Raw genomic sequence first — 18,777 nt, 5'->3', positions numbered from 1 at the left:
AAATGTTCAACATGATGACACGTGGCAGTAATCAGGGCCGCTCGTGTGCATTACGTGATGAAACCGAACACCCTAAAAATCCATCTCCCCAACCACGCGCTGACCTGACCTTCCCGAATTTATACTATCCAGGACACGTGCTTTGCCCGACATTGACCCCGTGGGCCCCACTCCAAACTTTTTTTTATTTTAAATTTATTTATTTATTATTTATGAAATTACATTAATACCCTTGTAAAAATCAGATCCATATGTGTATATCTCTTGCAAGAAGGTATAACAAGTGTTTCATATTAATCATTTGAGAAAATTCTAAATTAACTTTGTCAATATATATATATATATAAAAATCAAAATTCATATTTATTTATTAGTTTTTTTTTCTATATAATCTTAAACTCAATTATTTTAGCATCAACCATGTACTGAGAAAAGATTAAACCTTTTAATCTTTCATATGAAATTCAAATACTTCAATTGCATGGTTATTGCGATGGTAGCTAGAACCAAGAGGAAGGAAGAGGATAAGGGGGTGCTTGAGCATACCCTTGTCCACAGAGATTTCATTTTTTGTTTTTGTTTTAAAACTAGTCCACGATAATGACATATCATTCAACTAATCTGAATATATATATCTGGAAAAATTTTTTTGATGAACTACCTTACGATTTGTCTTTTTATCAATTCGGGATTTGTGATTTGAATTGTAATATTTTAATACCATGTAAGCTAAACCGTTTGCAAATAAACGGATTTCAAAACACTTAACTACATTAATTCATGCTGACGTGGCATAAAAAATAGATCTGAATTAATTTTTTTTATACTTATATATTACTAAAACATGTACTAATAATAACCATTCAGGTTTATTTGCAAAAAGATTTTAAAAACCATTTCAAATTATTAATTATATAATATATTATTTTCATCACCAAAATCTCTTTCTATCTATGTATTTATTCTAGTTAGTTTAGTTTTTTTTTAGAACTTTCAATTACTATTCATGATCTATTTCACTCTTTTAACCTTTTTTTTTAATTTTTCTACCTTGTTATATTTTTTATTAATTAATTTGTGATTTATGTATTTTATAAAGACATTATAAATTTAAAGGTATACACATACATGCATGTAATTTCATAATTTCTAAGGGGTACATGTGGAATTTCATATTTATTTATATTTTCCAGGGTTATATGATGATGCTGGATTTACTGTAGTACCCATGGGTGCGGGGGCCGGTAATTAGTGAACAAAAGCGAGGGTAGTTTTGGATATTTCACTCTAGACTCTAGAGTCTAGAACAAGAGGTGAGTAATTAGCGCTCGTGATAGCCGGCAGGGCAGTTTGGAGATTTCACATTGCAGGTCGTCATGCCACGTGTGCTCACTTATGCCGGTGCAACGTACCGCTACAAGGGCCCCACAGCTTCAGTTCCGTCAATTGGGGACCAATCCACTACCACCGCACCTTTTTTAATTTCCACGCCGTTTAACTTAACCTCATTTCAAATTTCTTTTCTTTATAAATATAATAATAATAATTTCTTAATTTCAATTTATAAAAAAACCTTCAATTTTAAAATTTTCAGCAATTTCATATTAAAAAAAAGTATTATATATTTTTTAAAGTCTATTAAATAAATACAATTATTATTTATAAATAAAATATTTATTTCAAATCAGATATTTGTGACAAAAGAGTTTTAATTGAGGCATAGTTTAATACAAGAATTATCATTCAAAAATTAGTTGAAAAAACATAAAATTTCAATAAATTGGTTTTTTTTCAGAAAACCTAAAATAAGTATTTATAAAGACTTAAAATATAGACAAAATAGTAAATAAAATAAAATTTAAATAAAACACTACTTTATAAATGTTTAAAATCTTATATTCATTAGTGAATTTCTTGCACTATACAGTGTCATGTAATGGCCTCATTACATAAAACTTAGTTTATGAGACTTTTATCGCTCTAATTCAAAACATGTCGAATATAGTGATATGGGAAGAGCCTTATACAATCTAATCTCTATATTACCAGTGAAGCATAATATAACAGCATGATTAATTTTTAACTGTGCACATGCCCCCATATATAGAGTTGTTACAGTTGTAAAAAATATATATATCTATATATATTTATAAATTTTGTTATTTTAAATACAAAATCTTCGGGGTTTTTTTTAATTAACATTACAAAATTTTTATTTTTTAAAAAATAATGTCACAACATTAAAAAAATAGATGGATATCATATACATACATTACAAGGAATGTCTAGGGGTATATATATTACATAAAAAAAATACTCTTAATCAATCTTTTTATTTTTATTTTTTTTATTTTTTTAATAAAAAAGACGTCCATCATCCGTGAATCTCGTGAGTAACGGCAACGTGAAAACAAATAACGGAGTTAGTCAGTAAGAGTGAGTCAGGACCACTTCCACAACCAAAACCACGCGGACAGCAAAAGACGTGATCCCCCTGCCGGCGGCGCCCTCCAACAGTAAATCCAAACCTGCCACCTGTCTTCCTTCCACGTGTCCATTTTCCATTCGTCAACCTTCCCAGGCGTGCTCAACAGTGGGTCCCATACAAGTGGTCCAAACCCCTTCGTCCCGCCACGTGTCCTCGCCCCTCTGTACTCAACCCTCTTGAGATCGCCCCTTCGCGCCCTTTCCCATCGTCCCCTTTCTCCCCGTCATTATCACACCCCTGCTCCTCTCTCACCTCCCCCGGTAACTTTGCTCCTCCCTCGTGTCCTTTTCTCATCCGTTTAATATTTCCCGGCGACGTGATCAACGGTTAATGATTTTTCTTGTATTATTTATTTATTTATTTTTTCCTTAAAATTAAAAAATTTAAGGATAATTATCAAGGCTCTTGTTATCGTCGGGGGGGAGTTGAGGAGTTTTTCAACGTTGTTGATGCTTCTTGTTCTTCAAGACGAGTATATAAAGCCCTAGTTTCACTTTCTAGGGTTTCCAAGATTTGGATGTCTCCGGCGGCCGGAGAAGGGTGAGGCGGCGGTGGCGGAGGAGATGGCGTACCAGATGCAGCCGCATGAGATGGGGTTGGCTCACTATGATCAGCATTTGGAGGAAGAGGCGGCTGGGAAACCCTCGGCGTCGGAGCCGCCGACTTGGTTGAACAGTGCGATTCTGAGGCAGCAAGGAGCGCATCAGTATGTTGATGGGAGTTTTCTTCATCTGCAGACGACGTCGGAGTCGTCGGCTTCGCCGACGGGAGCGGCTGGGGCGGGGGCGGCGGGTGGGTGGATGCCGAGGGTGGGGATGGTGAATCGGAGCGCGAGTGATGATGAGGTGCCGGTTTCGAGTGGTTCGATTATTCCTGCGGCGATCTCGCATGGGGCTGCTGGAGCTGGGGAGTTGGGTGGGGGTGGAAGTCAAGGTGAAGGGACGATGGGGGTTGGAGGTGATGGTGGAGGGGGAGATGGTGGGTGGCAGAGTGCGAAGTATAAGGCTGAGATACTGGCGCACCCGCTGTATGAGCAGCTGCTGTCGGCGCATGTGGCGTGCTTGAGAATCGCGACACCTGTGGATCAGCTCCCTAGGATCGATGCGCAGCTGGCCCAGTCGCAGCATGTTGTCGCCAAGTATTCGGTTCTTGGTGGCGGTGCTGGCTCTCAAATGCTTGGTGATGACAAGGAGCTTGATCAATTCATGGTTTGCTTTTCTTATCATCTCTCTGTCTCTTAAATCCTTGCGTTGTTTTATGTGACTTGTCCATTTTGGCCTTATTTGGATGATTTAGGTGTATTTATGGATGTTGAATTATCGAATTTTGTTAATTTTCTCTGATAATTCTTTCATTTTTGTGATTTCTTGTTGGTTTTGTGCCATCCCTTTTTTTTTTTTTCTCATTTTCTTGAAAATTCATATTTTTAGCTTGTTTTCCTCTGTCAAGGTTTCTGATTCTTGTATTCTTTTTATGTTTTTAATCCAAGTTATACAAGTCGGTTTATATCTTCCAAGTTTTTGATATTGTTATTCAGACTACTAAAAGTCCCTGACTTATTGAAAATGTTATTCTCTGTGTTCTTTGTTATGTCTGTGTGGGTGGCTAATTGAATAGTCATGCTGCTTAATTCTTTTTGCCTTATTAATGTTGTGTATTCATCTGGAATTTGAACTAGGAACAGGAGGATTAGAACTATGTATCAGAGATGATGAAAAGAGATTGGAAAGAGAGAATATTATGTGGTAGTAGGGTTTTCTTTCTAGGTTTTGAGCTCTATTTATCAGGTTTCCTATCTATCCAATAGAGAAGGAAAAATATCTGGTCATATCCAAGTTAGGAAACAGCTCTATTTGTTTCATCTATATGGCTGTTTCGTCAATAAGTTTTACCAGTTCGATGATGCTCTGATTTTTCGAGGAGCTATTTCTAATTGTGGAGTCTCTTAGATACATGTTGTGCTAAGCAAAGGATCTTTGAAACTGGATTTTTAACTGGAAAATGCAGTCTGGGAAGCTGTCTGAATTATAATTTTTTTTTTCTGGGTTAATATTCTGTGTGGGGGATATGTTGAATTAATTTTGTTTTCTAAGCTATAAGAGAAATGTTGAGCTAGGTTGAGGAACATTATAATTGATAGGGTTATTGGTGAATTGTCATGGGACCTGACAGGACCTTTGACATTGTCATTATATTTACTGATAGCATTCAAAAGTTTCATGATGTCCATTATGATTGTATGACTAGTTGCTTGCAACTAACAGCGACTATTATATTTGAGGTGGTTGGGAGTAGCTTTGAGTGCAAGATGAATGAAACCAGAAGTTCAGGGTGATTCTCATACTTTTGGCAGGTCATAGCTTTTAATTTTATAGGATAATATCTTATTCATCTAAGTCAACTATCTTATTTTAAGATATGGAATAACTAGCTAATAACTTATTTCTCTCATTAATGAATTAGTGATAATAAACTTTCTGCCACATTTAACAAATGTCTGTGTTGCATGCATGAAGCTCAAGTACGTGTTTCAAATTTTGTCTTTTGTGGATACACAGGGGTTCTGCTGGACTTCATTCACATTCTGACGAAAAAACTAGTATTGTTTGATTTTGCAAACTAGCAATCAACCATTTTGTGACAAGTGTTTTGTTTTGTTTGGCTAATTGTTTGGCACATACAACTTTCTATCTTTCTTGTAGTCTCTCATAGTTTTGGCTACTTAATTTAATTCTGGTTGTCAGTGTCATGAATTATTATAAGCGAAAAACTGATGTAATGCTTTTCAACAATGAATTGTAAGTCACAAAAATTCAGTCATTTATTAGCTATATTACCTTGGCATTCGAGAAAAAAAGGTTTATTTTATATATGATGCATATCCTCATCATATTACTTGTTCAAACTTACACAACTTTCTATTTTTAGATCAGCTTCTCATGGTTTTTGGTTGCTATATTAATTTTAGTTGCTAGTATCATTTGTTGGGATAGGTGAAAAACTGAGGGCATGATCTCCAACAATACATTATTAGCTACAAAATTGATAGTCATTTTGAGAAATGTTATGGAGTCATGTTGTGCGTGTCTGAAAGAGTGGATCATTGATAATGTGAATGACAATGATGAGCATGCTACCCGAGGGAAAGACCCAAGAACATTTGGGTTGTCACAAGATACCTCTGTTAATAGTGAAGATGATAAAATCCTACTGAATAGTTGGTATGGAGTCTCTTTGGAATTATAAAAGATGGTGGTATAGCTAGTAGTTATTTTGCCAGTTAACATTACAGTTGTCTAAGAAGTCTGTAAACTATTTCTAGCCCATGATAGATGTGCCTTAACACCTTTGTCAAACTCATGGTTGATCACTTTGGTAGTTGTCTAACCATATTGTGTGGAAGCAACCTCTTAGAGGTAATATAAGGCATACATTTCTGGAGAATCTAGTTTGGATGATATGGTTGTTGGTCAGTCTCAATCTCCTTAAACAATTCATTGGCAAATAAACCAGAATGAGCTCAAGTGTCATCAAGTATTGTCAATATTAGGAGACTAACAAACGATTTCTCATTGATCAATGCCTATTGATCATGAGGTACAAGAAAAATCAGTATGATCTTTTATTCAGATTGACCAATCTAGCAAACAGCTGTGATTTGGAGGTGATCACTAAGCAACTTCTCATAGAACAATATCTATTGACAGTGACCTACATGTAAAATAAGTATGATCTTTCATTCAGATTGACCTATCTAATGCTCAGCTGAGATTTGGGGGTGATTAGCCTTGAGTTGGATTGCATCAATTTACAATGTAATTTGCATCGCCCCATTCTGAGCTCTATCTAAATTCTGCTAATATGATGAAGATAACCCGTGGTTTTGGACTTTAGCCTATTTATCATGCATAACATCTACCTATTGGATTCTCGTTTTGAATCTAAGATAGGAGTGTTAACCTGGAAGTTGGCAACTCCGAAATATCACCAATGTGATTATGAATTTTTACTAGCCAAAATTCCTTGTGAAGCCAACATTATGTTATATGATCTTTCAAGCTTCCAAATTCAATGCCAATTGTTGGTCTATTTGCTATGAGTGGGTCTTGATGCTGTTACCCCAATAAATGTTATAAAGACTAATCCCTAATTTAGATTGCACAAATTTCTCTTTGCATATCATAGGGAGAGATGATTGTGTGATCCTTAACTGTCAACGTTGATCATTGGATCACCACGAGGACATGGTACCAAGTCCCTGTGGTCATTGCATTAGCATGTTGCCATGGTCACGGTGCATCTTATACTTACATGGAAGGGGTTGTTTGATGTGGAACTAACCTCACCAGAACTAACATCATTAAGTGGAACTAAGGAGGCTTGACCCTAGTATTAGGATATTAAAGTTAGTACTATGTTGGATATTAGACAAACTTGTGGAAAATTGTATTTCACCTTCATTAGATAAATATTATTATTATTATCTACTAAACTTTAATACACTTCATGAAGAATTTATATTTAATGCTCATTGTATCTTTCTCTTTGCAAAGCAATCATCTTCCTTATCCCCCTCTTGAAATTAATATTTTGGTGAGTTATTTTTTCCCCAATGAAATATAAGTATTTTAGTTTATAGTGGAAAAATTCTAATTCTATGGATATTTGTTTTTCATATAAAAATTATATGACTATATTTTTTATTATTTGAAAGGGTATAACAGTAAAGTTAGTAAATACTACTATTTTTAATCTCCTATCAACCCAAACAACCAAGTCTTAACTGCGAACTTCATCCTCTCCCCATTTACACATCTAAGGATTAAACTCTCTTTTTAATGCCTTAGTTTAAGTCTCTGCCTTAATGCTCCAAATCAATACCATGACTCATCTTTGCTAATACCCATTCAAACTCAATGTAATGTTATACATGTATTATTTTGACTGGTGGCTAATTTGGTTGTAAATGCATTTGGGGCCCGTTGTGTGAATCTACTCATACGACAGTTGGGTACACACGGCAAACCAAACAAAAGAAATATCGGTTACCTGTAAATTGGATACTGCTTACATCACTTACAGTAATTGAACAAACGCTATGAAGATCTACAAATTATTGCCTGAGGCTTGCACTAGTTACAAGGAAGCACAATTTAACTAATTAGAACAGGACAGAAGCTTCCAAATTAGGCAAGCAAGAAAGCACGAAACAAAAAGTTAAGGAAATGGGGAAAGTTTTGTGAAATTAAAGCTTTTCATTTTTCACATGGAAAAATTGATACCTTAGTACTTTTCCAACGTATAGTCTTGTCCTAATATGTTTACCTAAAATAGTAAGGACAAACCAGTATAAAATTCTCCAAGAAGGGAGTATACAAATAAAAGGTACATAAGTTACTAAATTGGGAATGATAATGGAAGGAAAATAATCTAAATTAGAGACAAATAATAAGGGAGAACTAAGACCTTTGAGAGTTGGGATTTATGAAAGCCATAAATATCCTCTCAATTTGGAAAACAATCTCTTCTAAAAGTAATAAAATATCGAAAGTTGCTCTTGATTAATTGTTTTGATTCTTTGGCTTTTTAAATTTGCTTTTTATTGAGAAAAAGCATTCTTTTGCAAAGAATATACAGATTTCATCCATATGCTTTGCCTTTATACATAGGTATAGTTAGGCAGCTTACGAAAGTGGATATCTTGTTTAGATTCAATTGAGGATTGATCTTTTAGCTTGTATTACCATAGTCCATATCATTGTTTATTTGGCCCCGATTTAACCCAATAGGCTAAGCTAAGTAGGATGGGAGACCCAAACTTATATATTCATATCCATATCAATTAACTTAGCTAATGTGGGACTATTAGTTATTCCAAGATGTCCCTTCCATACATCTAGTCTATTGTAACTAGCCAAGTTTCAATCATGCCAATTATCTAAGTTTTGAAACTATTTTAGATGCAATTTAAAAATATAGTATCTAGACTCGACTGAACCGAAAACCTCAGCTTAATTTGGATTACTTATATATTTATATCTATATTTATTAATTTATCGATATGAGACTAGTAATTATTCTAATCCTGTTCAGTTTATTTTTGGGTAACTTCCTTTCTGTCAATATGACCAAAATGTTCTGTGAAAGTATTTAGGTATTTACTCCTACAATGATACTGATGTCATCACACCACAGATCTTGAGTGAGTTTACATCATAAAATTCCTTGTCAAGTTATCTTTGCTTGGTGGAAACTATTTACTACGTATTAGTAGGAGGGATGCTTATTGGTCTTAATTTTACTTTTCTTCTGGGCTATTTGGAAGTTTGCATTCTCATAACTACCACTGTCAATGATGGCCTAATAAATCACATTACTGTTGCATTGTATCACCTGGAACATGTTAGTCCTTTACAAATCTTTATTTTCTTTGTATTTAGGAGCACGAAGATTTGTATTAATGATGGTAACCTCACTCATTGTTCAATAGAGGTTGTCATTTTACTCATGATATGTATTAAAATACGGCATATACCATAGTAAAGTTGCTACAAATATAATGGATGGTGCCTATGTCATCCATTTTAATATATCTGGCGTAGCTACCATAGACAGGGACCACATCTTCCATGTTACATATAACGTGTCACGTTACCATAGATGGTGACCACAACTTTCATGTTAGCATATAACGTGTCACCACTATTTAGGAGTTGCTTGCTAGTTTCCTTATCATCAAATTGAAGATGGCCCATCAAACCATAAGCATGTAACTAATTGCATTCATACCAACTCGAGACCTATAAATTATATAGGACTTTTTGGTAGGAATAGCCCCTTAGGGTCAAGATATTACTAAACTCCCCATAACACTGATATGTTAGATCTTAGTAATAACCCCTTATTTTGAATCATATTTTTTCTTGTAATATCTTCTGAATTTTCCTGGTATGTCATTTGCATCAGATAGCTTGTTCCTAAACCCTAAACCAGTTCAGAAACAAACCTCCTAAGAATAGGTTGCTCTGGATTAAGGATCATATTTCTGAGTAACCTAATGCCACAATCTACTGATGTTGGCATATTTCTTTAATAAAGGTCAAGTGCAAGAGAATAATAGCTTATTTCTCAAATAAAAGTTAAGCATGAGACAATAATAGCTTATTTCTCAAATAAAAGCCAGGCATGAGAGAATAAGAGAAACCTTGTTAATTTCGATATATCTAAGTATTCTTTTTGTATAGTAAATGAAAATTTCACCATATATAAACTATAACTACAGATAAGAACATTTATCTGTTAGTTGTTTTGTCATATTAATGGCTTTACTGATTGAAGTCTTCCGAGGGAATTACTTGTTGGTTTCCTGATATGTATTACTATACTGTCATGCACAGTAAACTTCAAGAACTTGCTAGAATATACCCTATAAATTCGCAGAATTTTTTCTTGCTGAGTTATTTTGATTTTATAGTTGACAAAATCTGCTTTTGAAGCTTGCTTCAAGTCATTATGCTTGAGATCTTGGGTCTCCAAGATACACGGTTGATTAAAAAAAAATTGTTTTCTTTGATTGGAGGGTACAGGTTGGTTTGATTAGCAATCTCAACTTTGTGCTTTCTCATTTCAGTAGCCGTTCTTTATAGGGTTTTTATTTTTATTTATTTTTTTTGGGGTTCGAAGATCAGAATTATTTTAAGAGGTGTGCCTATGCTAGTTGAAATGTCTGAGAAACTATATGGTTTTGTAATTTTGATTCATGTAGAGTATTCCAGTTCTATCATAATATGATGTGGCAAAAGCATTTAGAGTTGCCATGCCTTATTTGTGTAGTGAGCTGTTCTGTTTTTTAGATAAATACATCTCATAGGTGGTATTAATTGTCAAGTGGGATTTCTGGGCTTATTTATCCTTTTCTAATCAGTCCATGTAGAAGAGAGCTAATGTTATCAAACAGGCTTCTTCTGTTTTTATGTATGGTGAAACTTATAATTGGTTAGCATCTTATGTGCGCTTATTAGGAACTCCATTTTATAGCCATGGTCTGAAATTATTGAACAAAGTTTTATTTAGGGGGCGCTGTATTTGTGGTGAGACATTGCTTTTGCATTTAGTTGATTATAGTGTCAATCTAATGATTAACATCTATTTACACTAGTAGCGATGACCTTTCTCTTTTGATGTTTGGTTTTTATGAGTTTTCATATATTGATTCCTTCTTTTCTATGTTTGCTAGACACACTATGTCCTGTTACTGTGTTCTTTTAAGGAACAACTTCAACAACATGTTCGTGTTCACGCAATGGAAGCAGTGATGGCCTGCTGGGAACTTGAACAATCATTACAAAGCCTGACAGGTGATGATCTGATTTTACCATTTGCTAAATGCAATTTATTATTCAGCATGATAGTTAACAATAAATTTGGTCAATAAGCAATCCATACAGCTCTATTTGTTGGAACTTACCTGCTGAGCAAGGTATGATATGGCAAATCTGTATGTGGCATGGTTCATTATGCCACATGCTAGCATTTCAAAAGTAGCCAGGACTTACCATCTTCATGAAGCTTATTTAATGATAGATTGTACTCCATTATAGCATCAAAGTCACTTAGTGGAAGTATTCCACAAGAATAGGTCACCATGCATGGGCCTGCACTTGCAGAATGGTGAATGTGTATCTGCTGTAGAAATATTCAATTTTGTATGTTTACCAGGGCCTAGATTCCATATGTTGGCCTGAAACTCAAAGCAAACTGAGGCTTATTGACTTGTTTGTTTCACTGATTCCCATATTTTGCTAAACTGATGCATCACCCTTGATTCTCAAAATTGGAATACTATAAAGACAACCAGGACATGCTATAGTCAATAAATCCAATTTTAGCATGCTATCCATAGTTTATTCATCTTGTTTTTGTAATGGTTGCTTCTTGGTGAAGAATTTATCTGTTACTTGTCTCATAGAGCCAGTCTTCTTGAACATACACTGCTTTGACATACTGTTTCTTATGTTTCTTTGTTTTTTTTAATTAGCTTGGGAATGTGCTTATGTAAAGTAGTCTTAGGTCTAGCAGTTGTGCGGTGAATAAAGGGTTTTTGCTGAAAGTTACAGTTATATTTTGTTGATTTGGCAGGTGTCTCTCCTGGTGAAGGCACTGGCGCGACTATGTCTGACGATGATGATGACCAGGCAGATAGTGAAACAAACTTATTTGATGGAGGCTTGGATGGAACGGATACTATGGGTTTCGGTCCTCTTGTTCCAACAGAGAGTGAGCGTTCATTGATGGAGCGTGTCAGGCAAGAACTGAAACATGAATTGAAACATGTAGGATCACCAGCCCACCTTCACAGAATTATATAATTTTATCTGCATATATTGTTAAGAGTGACGACCATCAAGTTCCTTCATTTTATAGGGCTACAAGGAGAAGATAGTGGACATTCGGGAAGAAATCCTACGCAAACGGAGAGCTGGTAAACTCCCTGGAGATACCACTTCAACTTTAAAGTCATGGTGGCAGTCCCACTCTAAGTGGCCTTATCCAACGGTAAGGATGTCTTCCATATAGTCTAGCCTTACATTGTCCTTCTAGCTTACTAATTTTGCCTAACCCTAATGGTTTCATTCAGGAGGATGACAAGGCAAGGCTGGTGCAAGAAACAGGACTGCAACTGAAACAGATAAATAACTGGTTCATAAACCAGAGGAAAAGGAACTGGCACAGCAATCCATCATCATCAACTGTGCTGAAAAGCAAGCGCAAAAGGTAAGGCACAGCTTGTTGCAACAAACTGCTCTACATATCAAATATACGTTTTGAAAAGAAAGTAATGCAGGTGATGGGCTTTCCAAATAATCTGTAGATGATTACTACGGGCCCGAAACGGAACTTGAAAACAGTAAAAGCCTGTGTTTGGATACATACAAACACATTAATCAATCTCAAAGAAGGTACGCACCGGAATATACTGGATTGTCTCTCTCTCTCTCTCTCTCTCTCTCTTTCTATATATATAGATAAGCCCGTCAGGCATGATTGCTGTTTATAAAGTTAGCTGATTAGTAGCAAGTGATGAAGCAATAGTTCTGCAAATGCCCAAACTAGCACCATCCTGCTTTCTCTCTCTCTCTCTCTCTCTCTCTATATATATATATATATATATACAGGTGAATAAGTAGTTGTGTATTTTAAGTCTGAATTGTTAGTTTTTGGTTTTGTTTTTTTGTTTGATGGAGGAAGGTGTGTAAAATAGTAGTGTGTGTGCGAGGAAGTTGGTTGAAAACCATTTTGATTCTTGCCCTTGTGTGGTGGATTAAGTTATTATTTTTGCTTATTCACATATTATTTGAATAAAAATACATGCTCGGGATGTACAGTAATAAGTAATTAATAACCTCCCGTTTGTGGCATTTTATGGGCTATTTTTTATGTGTTGAGGAATCATGTAATGTGCTTGTTATTACATACTAAATCTTGTATGTTTTCTATGTGCGTGTATGCAATTGCAAATTTCTAGATATTTCTAGATAATTATGTGTAGAGAACCCCAAAGATTCATATGATGATGATGATGAGAGATGTGAAAGATGACATATGAAACTTAGAGAGTTTTTTAGAGGATTACAAGCACTTCAGTGATGATATATACACAGTGGCGGACCTAGGAATTTAGTTCAGTAGAGACTAAATAAAAGTCGATATTTTTCGTATTCATCAGCTTTCTAATTTTTTTGGCGTTTTTTAGCTAGCCATGTACTCTCCTCGGTCCAAATCGCGCCAGGTGGTAAAGCCAAAACTTCGTCGATAAAGAGGGTTGAAGTCAACTCACTATAATTGTGAGGGATGTTTTTGAACAATTTTTCAAACTTTTATTTAAACTTAAAAAAATTAGTAATTTTTTTAAATAAGAAAAAAATTTTTCAATGCCACATTATTAATTTAATTTTTTTCTTGATTATTAAAAAAATCATAAAAGTTTAGATCATTATTTTTTGTTATATAATTTTTAAAAATTTTTCACAATTTTTTTGAAAGAAAAAAACCTTGTTTTTAATTACTAAAATTATTAAAAAGCTTACTGATTCTAGACTCTAGGATTTGAGCATGGTGAGCTCACTGTCGTTCATCTCATAGACCAATAGACATCACCCATTACATATTAAATTAGCATAAAGCAAAATATTATTAAAGCATTAATATTCATATAAAAAAATATTATTGGACACGGTTTTTCTAAAGTTTTCCGGCCGGGGCTGGCCCCCATGTGAGTCCGTCCGGCCGGGGCTGGCCCCCATGTGGGTCCGCCCCTGTATATATGTATGTACACTAGCACACACGTTTGCTGTGAACTTTGTCTTCTATATTCCTTAACTTGGCTGTGTTATAAAATATTATTTGTGATGACATTTTATTATTTAAATAAACATATTAGTAATTATTTTTTTTTATAAAAAATATGGTCCTTTTTAAATAATTTATAGATGCCTTTGGAATAGCTGAAAGTTACATGTATACGGCCGTTTAAATAATGTGTGTGAACAAATCTCTATTAAACCTTTTTCCTAGAGAGGAATTTTGTTTCTTTCACAGTTATTGGTCAAAGTGTTCCACGGGCTGATTAGAGATTGGGAAGAGATTTAAACTAAGATTAAGAGAATGGGAAAAGATTTAATAGAAAATCCTAAATTTTCCAAAGGTTTTTTAGAAGGGTGAGAAAATAAATATTTGTTGTATTTTTTTTTATTATTGCTTTTTTTTATTTATTAATTTGCTATGTATGTATGTATGTATGTAGATAGATGCCTTCAAAGGGATAAATAACACAACACAAAAGGTGCAAAGATACATTGTCTCTAATTAATAGAATTTGTTAATTAGAGACCAGTGTTGATTCTTATATGTGCCTCCAATTTTAATATAGATTAAAGCTGCCGGCTCAATGCTGTTAATGAGATTTTACTTAATTTTTTGTCAATGTTAATTGGTACAAGCTTCAATTGTGAATTACTTATTTTTACTAATATTAACCAAATAAAATCGTGTCATAATTTGGTTAAATCTTGTCCTTTTGCCTCCTATAGTACATTTAAAATTCAAGTTCTTGATTTGGCGAGTCAATATCCATTGGGAATTTTATCTAAAATTTATTAATTTGACATTGTTTGGAAAGCTAACGCCGATTGTGATCTATATTAGAGCTGCCTAACTATAAAATCTCAAATACTTGAGAGCTACGTAACTCCCAAATTTTCTAGTATGTATACATGTACATATGTATATGTATGTATATATCTATTATTATCATTAATTTGGCAAAATCATACCATTGTCCAATGGCTAAGATGAAAAACAAAAAAAAAAAAGAACTTCAAGATCACTAAATTTATACCTAAAAATTCACCGAACAAGCTGTTAGCATTTGATGCTAACAGCTTAAAACATTTCAAAACATAAGGCGATGCAAAATGAGAGCCTCAAATGAGTAAATATTAATTATTAGTAAAACCTTTGCATTAAAAATTTAGTACTTGGGGAATTCAATTTTTTTTTTTAATATGCAAAATCATACCATTCAAGAGAAGCGTATATATTTTTTTCAAAAAGTATAGTCTTTTGAAATGGTTGATTCAAACTCAAAGGCACTTGCTTAAATAACCCAAATTTTTACAAATTTAATCTACTCCAGTTAGTTATTAGTATTACTATATAACACACACACATAGGATCATCAGCATCCAACAAGAATGGAATTTAAAATATATAATCTACATATTAAACATATAACTCATTTTATTAAATTTCATGATATTTTACATTAACATAAATTTAAAAAAATAAAAACTAAATAAAATATCGGTAAATTTAATTAAATTTGTATATATATTTCTTAACTAAATTTTCTTTATTGATATATATATATATATATAATTTAATAAAGAAGCCTAGACTCGGTCTCCTTTTTTTAAGGTCAGATTAAAAACAACATTTTAAAATTAAAAATAAAAAAAATAAAATAAAAAGTTCTTATATCCACACTTGCAAAAAATGAAGCTTTTTATTTATTTATTTATTTTTCATTTTCCATGAGACGAGCCTTCGCTCATAACCCAATGCCTTAATTGAAACCCAAACTCTTATTTTTTACAAATAAAAAAAAAAGAAGAAAATTTTCAAAAAAAAAAACCCTAAACCTAAATTGGTTGCGATGATTGAGAAATTCAGCCAATCTCATCTTCAAGAGATCGAGATGGTGATAATCTTGCAATCAAAAAAAGCGCATAAAACAAAGGATCAATCAAACCCTAACACCAGATCCGAAGATGTATAGCCAAAACCCTAGCATTGCTATCTACTTGGCGGCAGCACTGGAGAATTCGGAAGCCTGGACATGAAATCCTGGCACCGAAACCCATCGGCCAGGAACACAAGGCCTCCGCCGTCGCCGCCGTTGTTATCGTCACCATCGTCGAAGTTTAGAGCGTAGTCGAGCGGATCGTACCTGAATTCGCCGTAACGCCGTCGCGATCTCCGGAATCTTGATATGATGCTCCAGCACCGATCTCCGATATCTGGAACCACTGATCGGAGCCAGGTGAACGACGATCGGATCAGCGAAGTCGTGGGGTGGTCATCCGCTTTCGCGCTGGTGGTGGCCCCGCGAAAGCAGCAGGAGAAGAAGGTGGAGGCTCGAAGCTTTGGCTTCGTTGGCCACGATGCCGGTGGATCGCCGGATCTCCGGTGAGGTTCCATCTCTGATAGCGAGAGCGAGAGCGAGAGAGAATGAGAGAGAAGGTCGTGGGGGAGGGTTTTTGAAGTGATGGAAGGGTAATTTAGTAATTTTATTGTCATACTTCGATTCGAAGTACGAGGTCTGTAACTGTCGATGACGTCACAATTAGATATTTATATATATTTTTTTTAATTTTGTTACATATTATACTCTTTGAAAGTTGAGAATTTGAAAATTATGAGTTAACGAACACAAGAATTTAAAAAAAAAAAAATTAAGTATGATTGTAAAAATTAATTGTTTGGACAATGCTGTTTGAATTTTTGGTTTTCAATGAAATGGGAAATGGTTTGATGATAATATTATATTTTGATTTTGAATACTTAACTTTTGTTTGCTATTTTGAATGAAACAAAAATGTATTTTAATGATAAATATTATTCTAGATTTTATTTTGTAAATTCAATAATCAAAACAAGTGTTTGATTTTTGTTTTTAATATTTTAAAATAAATATTTAGTTTTAAAATTTTTGTATTAATTGATATGAAATATATATATATATATATATATTTTAAATGATACATAATCTATTTTACTAGAGATCTATATAAGAGGAAAATTAAATTCAAATAGTTTGATTTTTTTTTTATGGGAACTATTCTTTTCTTTCTATTTTGATTTCAAGAATTCTCACTATAAGGCTATATTTAATTTTTCTTAGCTATAATTTGGTTAGATGTGATTAGAAATGGAATGGATTCGATATTATAATATATTTGTAAATTATATATTTGAAAATGCAGGAAATGTCAAGATGTTTGGGTAGATGTATTTAAAATGCTGGATTTCATATTACATTAGATTTTGTTTTATAAAGAAATCTTTGCCATATTACTAAGAACAATAATAATAGATTTTTGGCTAGTCGAAAACTTGGAATTATGTCTAAATTTGTAAACGCATCCAAACAAACACTTGATTTGGTAAAGTAATTTTAATTCCTTAATAACCCAAATACATGGGAGAGCCTTAATATAACCAGTGTTTTGGATTTTCTGTATTTGGTGATGTAGAATTTTGAAATATAAATTATATTTAAAAAAAATTATGATGGACGGCAAGGTATTTGATATAAAATTTTTAAATTGGAATTCATTTAATTTAAGTTAAATTAAAATTAAAATTTCTTTCTATTTTAATAAAATTTTTAAATTGGAAAGACTAGTCATGATCAAGTTGATTAAAAGAGTATTCTCTATGATTTTTTTAATTATTAAATATATAAATAAATAATATGGCATGTTTAGTGAACCACTGATATTATATGAGGGATGAATAAGGTAGGAAAGAATATGTGCATGATAATATCTTACATGTGTTTGATGTACATTAAATAAATAATCAAATAATATTTTGTTATCCTATTAAATTGATTATTTTTGGAAGTATTCCTTATAATATACTTATCGTTATATTTATTAGTTTCTATTAAATTATTAAAAAATACATAATAACCTATTATCCGTATATATATATATATAGCAAATACGAGTCTTTTTCACATTAAAATTAATTAGAAAAAAAACCGACTAGAGAAACTTAAACATAGTAATAATAAAAAATTTAGGAGATTGATGGAGAAACTCTTCGATCGCTTTCCAAGCCTTTCGGTTTCGGTTCAACAATCAAAAGAAAATAATAGAATGGAATATTGAATAAATGAAGAGAAACGAAGTACATTAAAAATAAATAAATAAATAATTTTTTTTTAATTTTATCATACTTATTTTCATCCTTACTTTTACTTTTTTTTTTATAGGATTAGTTATCATGTGAGTAATAAAATAAAGTGGGTCAAATAGAATATAGCTATTATATACTATTCACCAATTGGCCAAATAATTGGCCAAATGTGTATATAATCTAAATATTTCTTAAATTTTATAAACAAAACCAATAAAAAAATATAAAAAATTAAATTTTCCAATTAAAAAAAAAAATAAGTCAAAGAAACACATGTAAATAATAAATATCCAAAGCCATATATATAATTAAACTATCATACAGGGGTTTAAACGAAAAAAAAAAACAAACAAATAAATCAAAATTCAAAACCAAGACAATGGATCGAGAGATCACTTCATCGCAGCAACGGCGAGGGTCACCGGCGGCGAAGCAGGGAGGCGAGAAGAGAAGCTACGATACTTGAAACCATCAAAGGAAACACCCCCATCGCCAGCTGCAGCGGCATCAAAGCCATCATCGAAATTGAGGGCATAATCGAGAGGATCGTAAGTGAAATCGACGGAGCGACGGCGTTGCCTGTGGATCCGAGAAGCCAAGGATCGGCAGCGATCGGCGATCTCCGGTGCTGTTGAACGAACCCATGCGGAGGAGGATCGGAGGAGAGATGTTGAGGTGGTTGTGGGAGCGTCGTCGGAGTCTTCGCGGAAGCAGCAGGAGAAGCAGAGGAAAGATCGGACCTTTAGCTTGAGAGATTGGGATTGAGATTGGGATTGGGATTGGGATGTGGAGAAATCGTAGTCCAT

At 33.5% G+C, this 18,777-nt stretch overlaps 3 protein-coding genes across 6 annotated transcripts; 1 reads left to right on the top strand and 2 right to left on the bottom strand.

Moving 5' to 3' along the window:
• Window positions 1-2,887: 2,887 nt before the first annotated feature.
• On the top strand, window positions 2,888-12,727 carry LOC120278416 (homeobox protein knotted-1-like 13). 4 transcript variants are annotated; one of them, XM_039285204.1, is made up of 6 exons: window positions 2,888-3,696; window positions 10,725-10,845; window positions 11,627-11,820; window positions 11,912-12,043; window positions 12,126-12,262; window positions 12,360-12,727. In XM_039285204.1, the coding sequence occupies exons 1-6, from the start codon at window positions 3,052-3,054 to the stop codon at window positions 12,361-12,363; spliced, it is 1,233 nt and encodes a 410-aa protein (XP_039141138.1). In that variant the 5' UTR covers window positions 2,888-3,051; the 3' UTR covers window positions 12,364-12,727. The 4 variants fall into 4 exon arrangements, with proteins under 4 accessions (XP_039141138.1, XP_039141135.1, XP_039141137.1 ...); XM_039285201.1 differs by having other exon boundaries at window positions 12,325-12,727; XM_039285203.1 differs by having other exon boundaries at window positions 2,889-3,696; window positions 12,333-12,727.
• A 2,978-nt stretch (window positions 12,728-15,705) lies between these two features.
• Window positions 15,706-16,291, bottom strand: LOC120279500. Its single transcript, XM_039286435.1, has one exon. It carries the CDS (start codon window positions 16,244-16,246, stop codon window positions 15,842-15,844), a length of 405 nt encoding a protein of 134 aa, XP_039142369.1. The 5' UTR covers window positions 16,247-16,291; the 3' UTR covers window positions 15,706-15,841.
• A 2,072-nt stretch (window positions 16,292-18,363) lies between these two features.
• Window positions 18,364-18,777, bottom strand: LOC120278450. Its single transcript, XM_039285244.1, has one exon. It carries the CDS (start codon window positions 18,775-18,777, stop codon window positions 18,364-18,366), a length of 414 nt encoding a protein of 137 aa, XP_039141178.1.

Source organism: Dioscorea cayenensis, chromosome 16 (assembly GCF_009730915.1).
Source record: "Dioscorea cayenensis subsp. rotundata cultivar TDr96_F1 chromosome 16, TDr96_F1_v2_PseudoChromosome.rev07_lg8_w22 25.fasta, whole genome shotgun sequence".
Lineage (NCBI taxonomy): Eukaryota > Viridiplantae > Streptophyta > Magnoliopsida > Dioscoreales > Dioscoreaceae > Dioscorea > Dioscorea cayenensis.
Note: the sequence above shows the minus strand (reverse complement) of the source record. Positions and strands in the feature narration are given on the sequence as shown.

Bases quoted from the DNA above. Each gene is read 5' to 3' on its own strand.
- LOC120278416 (XM_039285201.1), top strand. From the start codon at position 3,052: ATGGCGTACCAGATGCAGCCGCATGAGATGGGGTTGGCTCACTATGAT. The intron at 10,846-11,626 runs GTGATGATCTGA...TTGATTTGGCAG, and splicing joins ATCATTACAAAGCCTGACAG to GTGTCTCTCCTGGTGAAGGC. The intron at 12,044-12,125 runs GTAAGGATGTCT...GGTTTCATTCAG, and splicing joins CTAAGTGGCCTTATCCAACG to GAGGATGACAAGGCAAGGCT.
- LOC120279500 (XM_039286435.1), bottom strand. From the start codon at position 16,246: ATGGAACCTCACCGGAGATCCGGCGATCCACCGGCATCGTGGCCAACG.
- LOC120278450 (XM_039285244.1), bottom strand. From the start codon at position 18,777: ATGGACTACGATTTCTCCACATCCCAATCCCAATCCCAATCTCAATCC.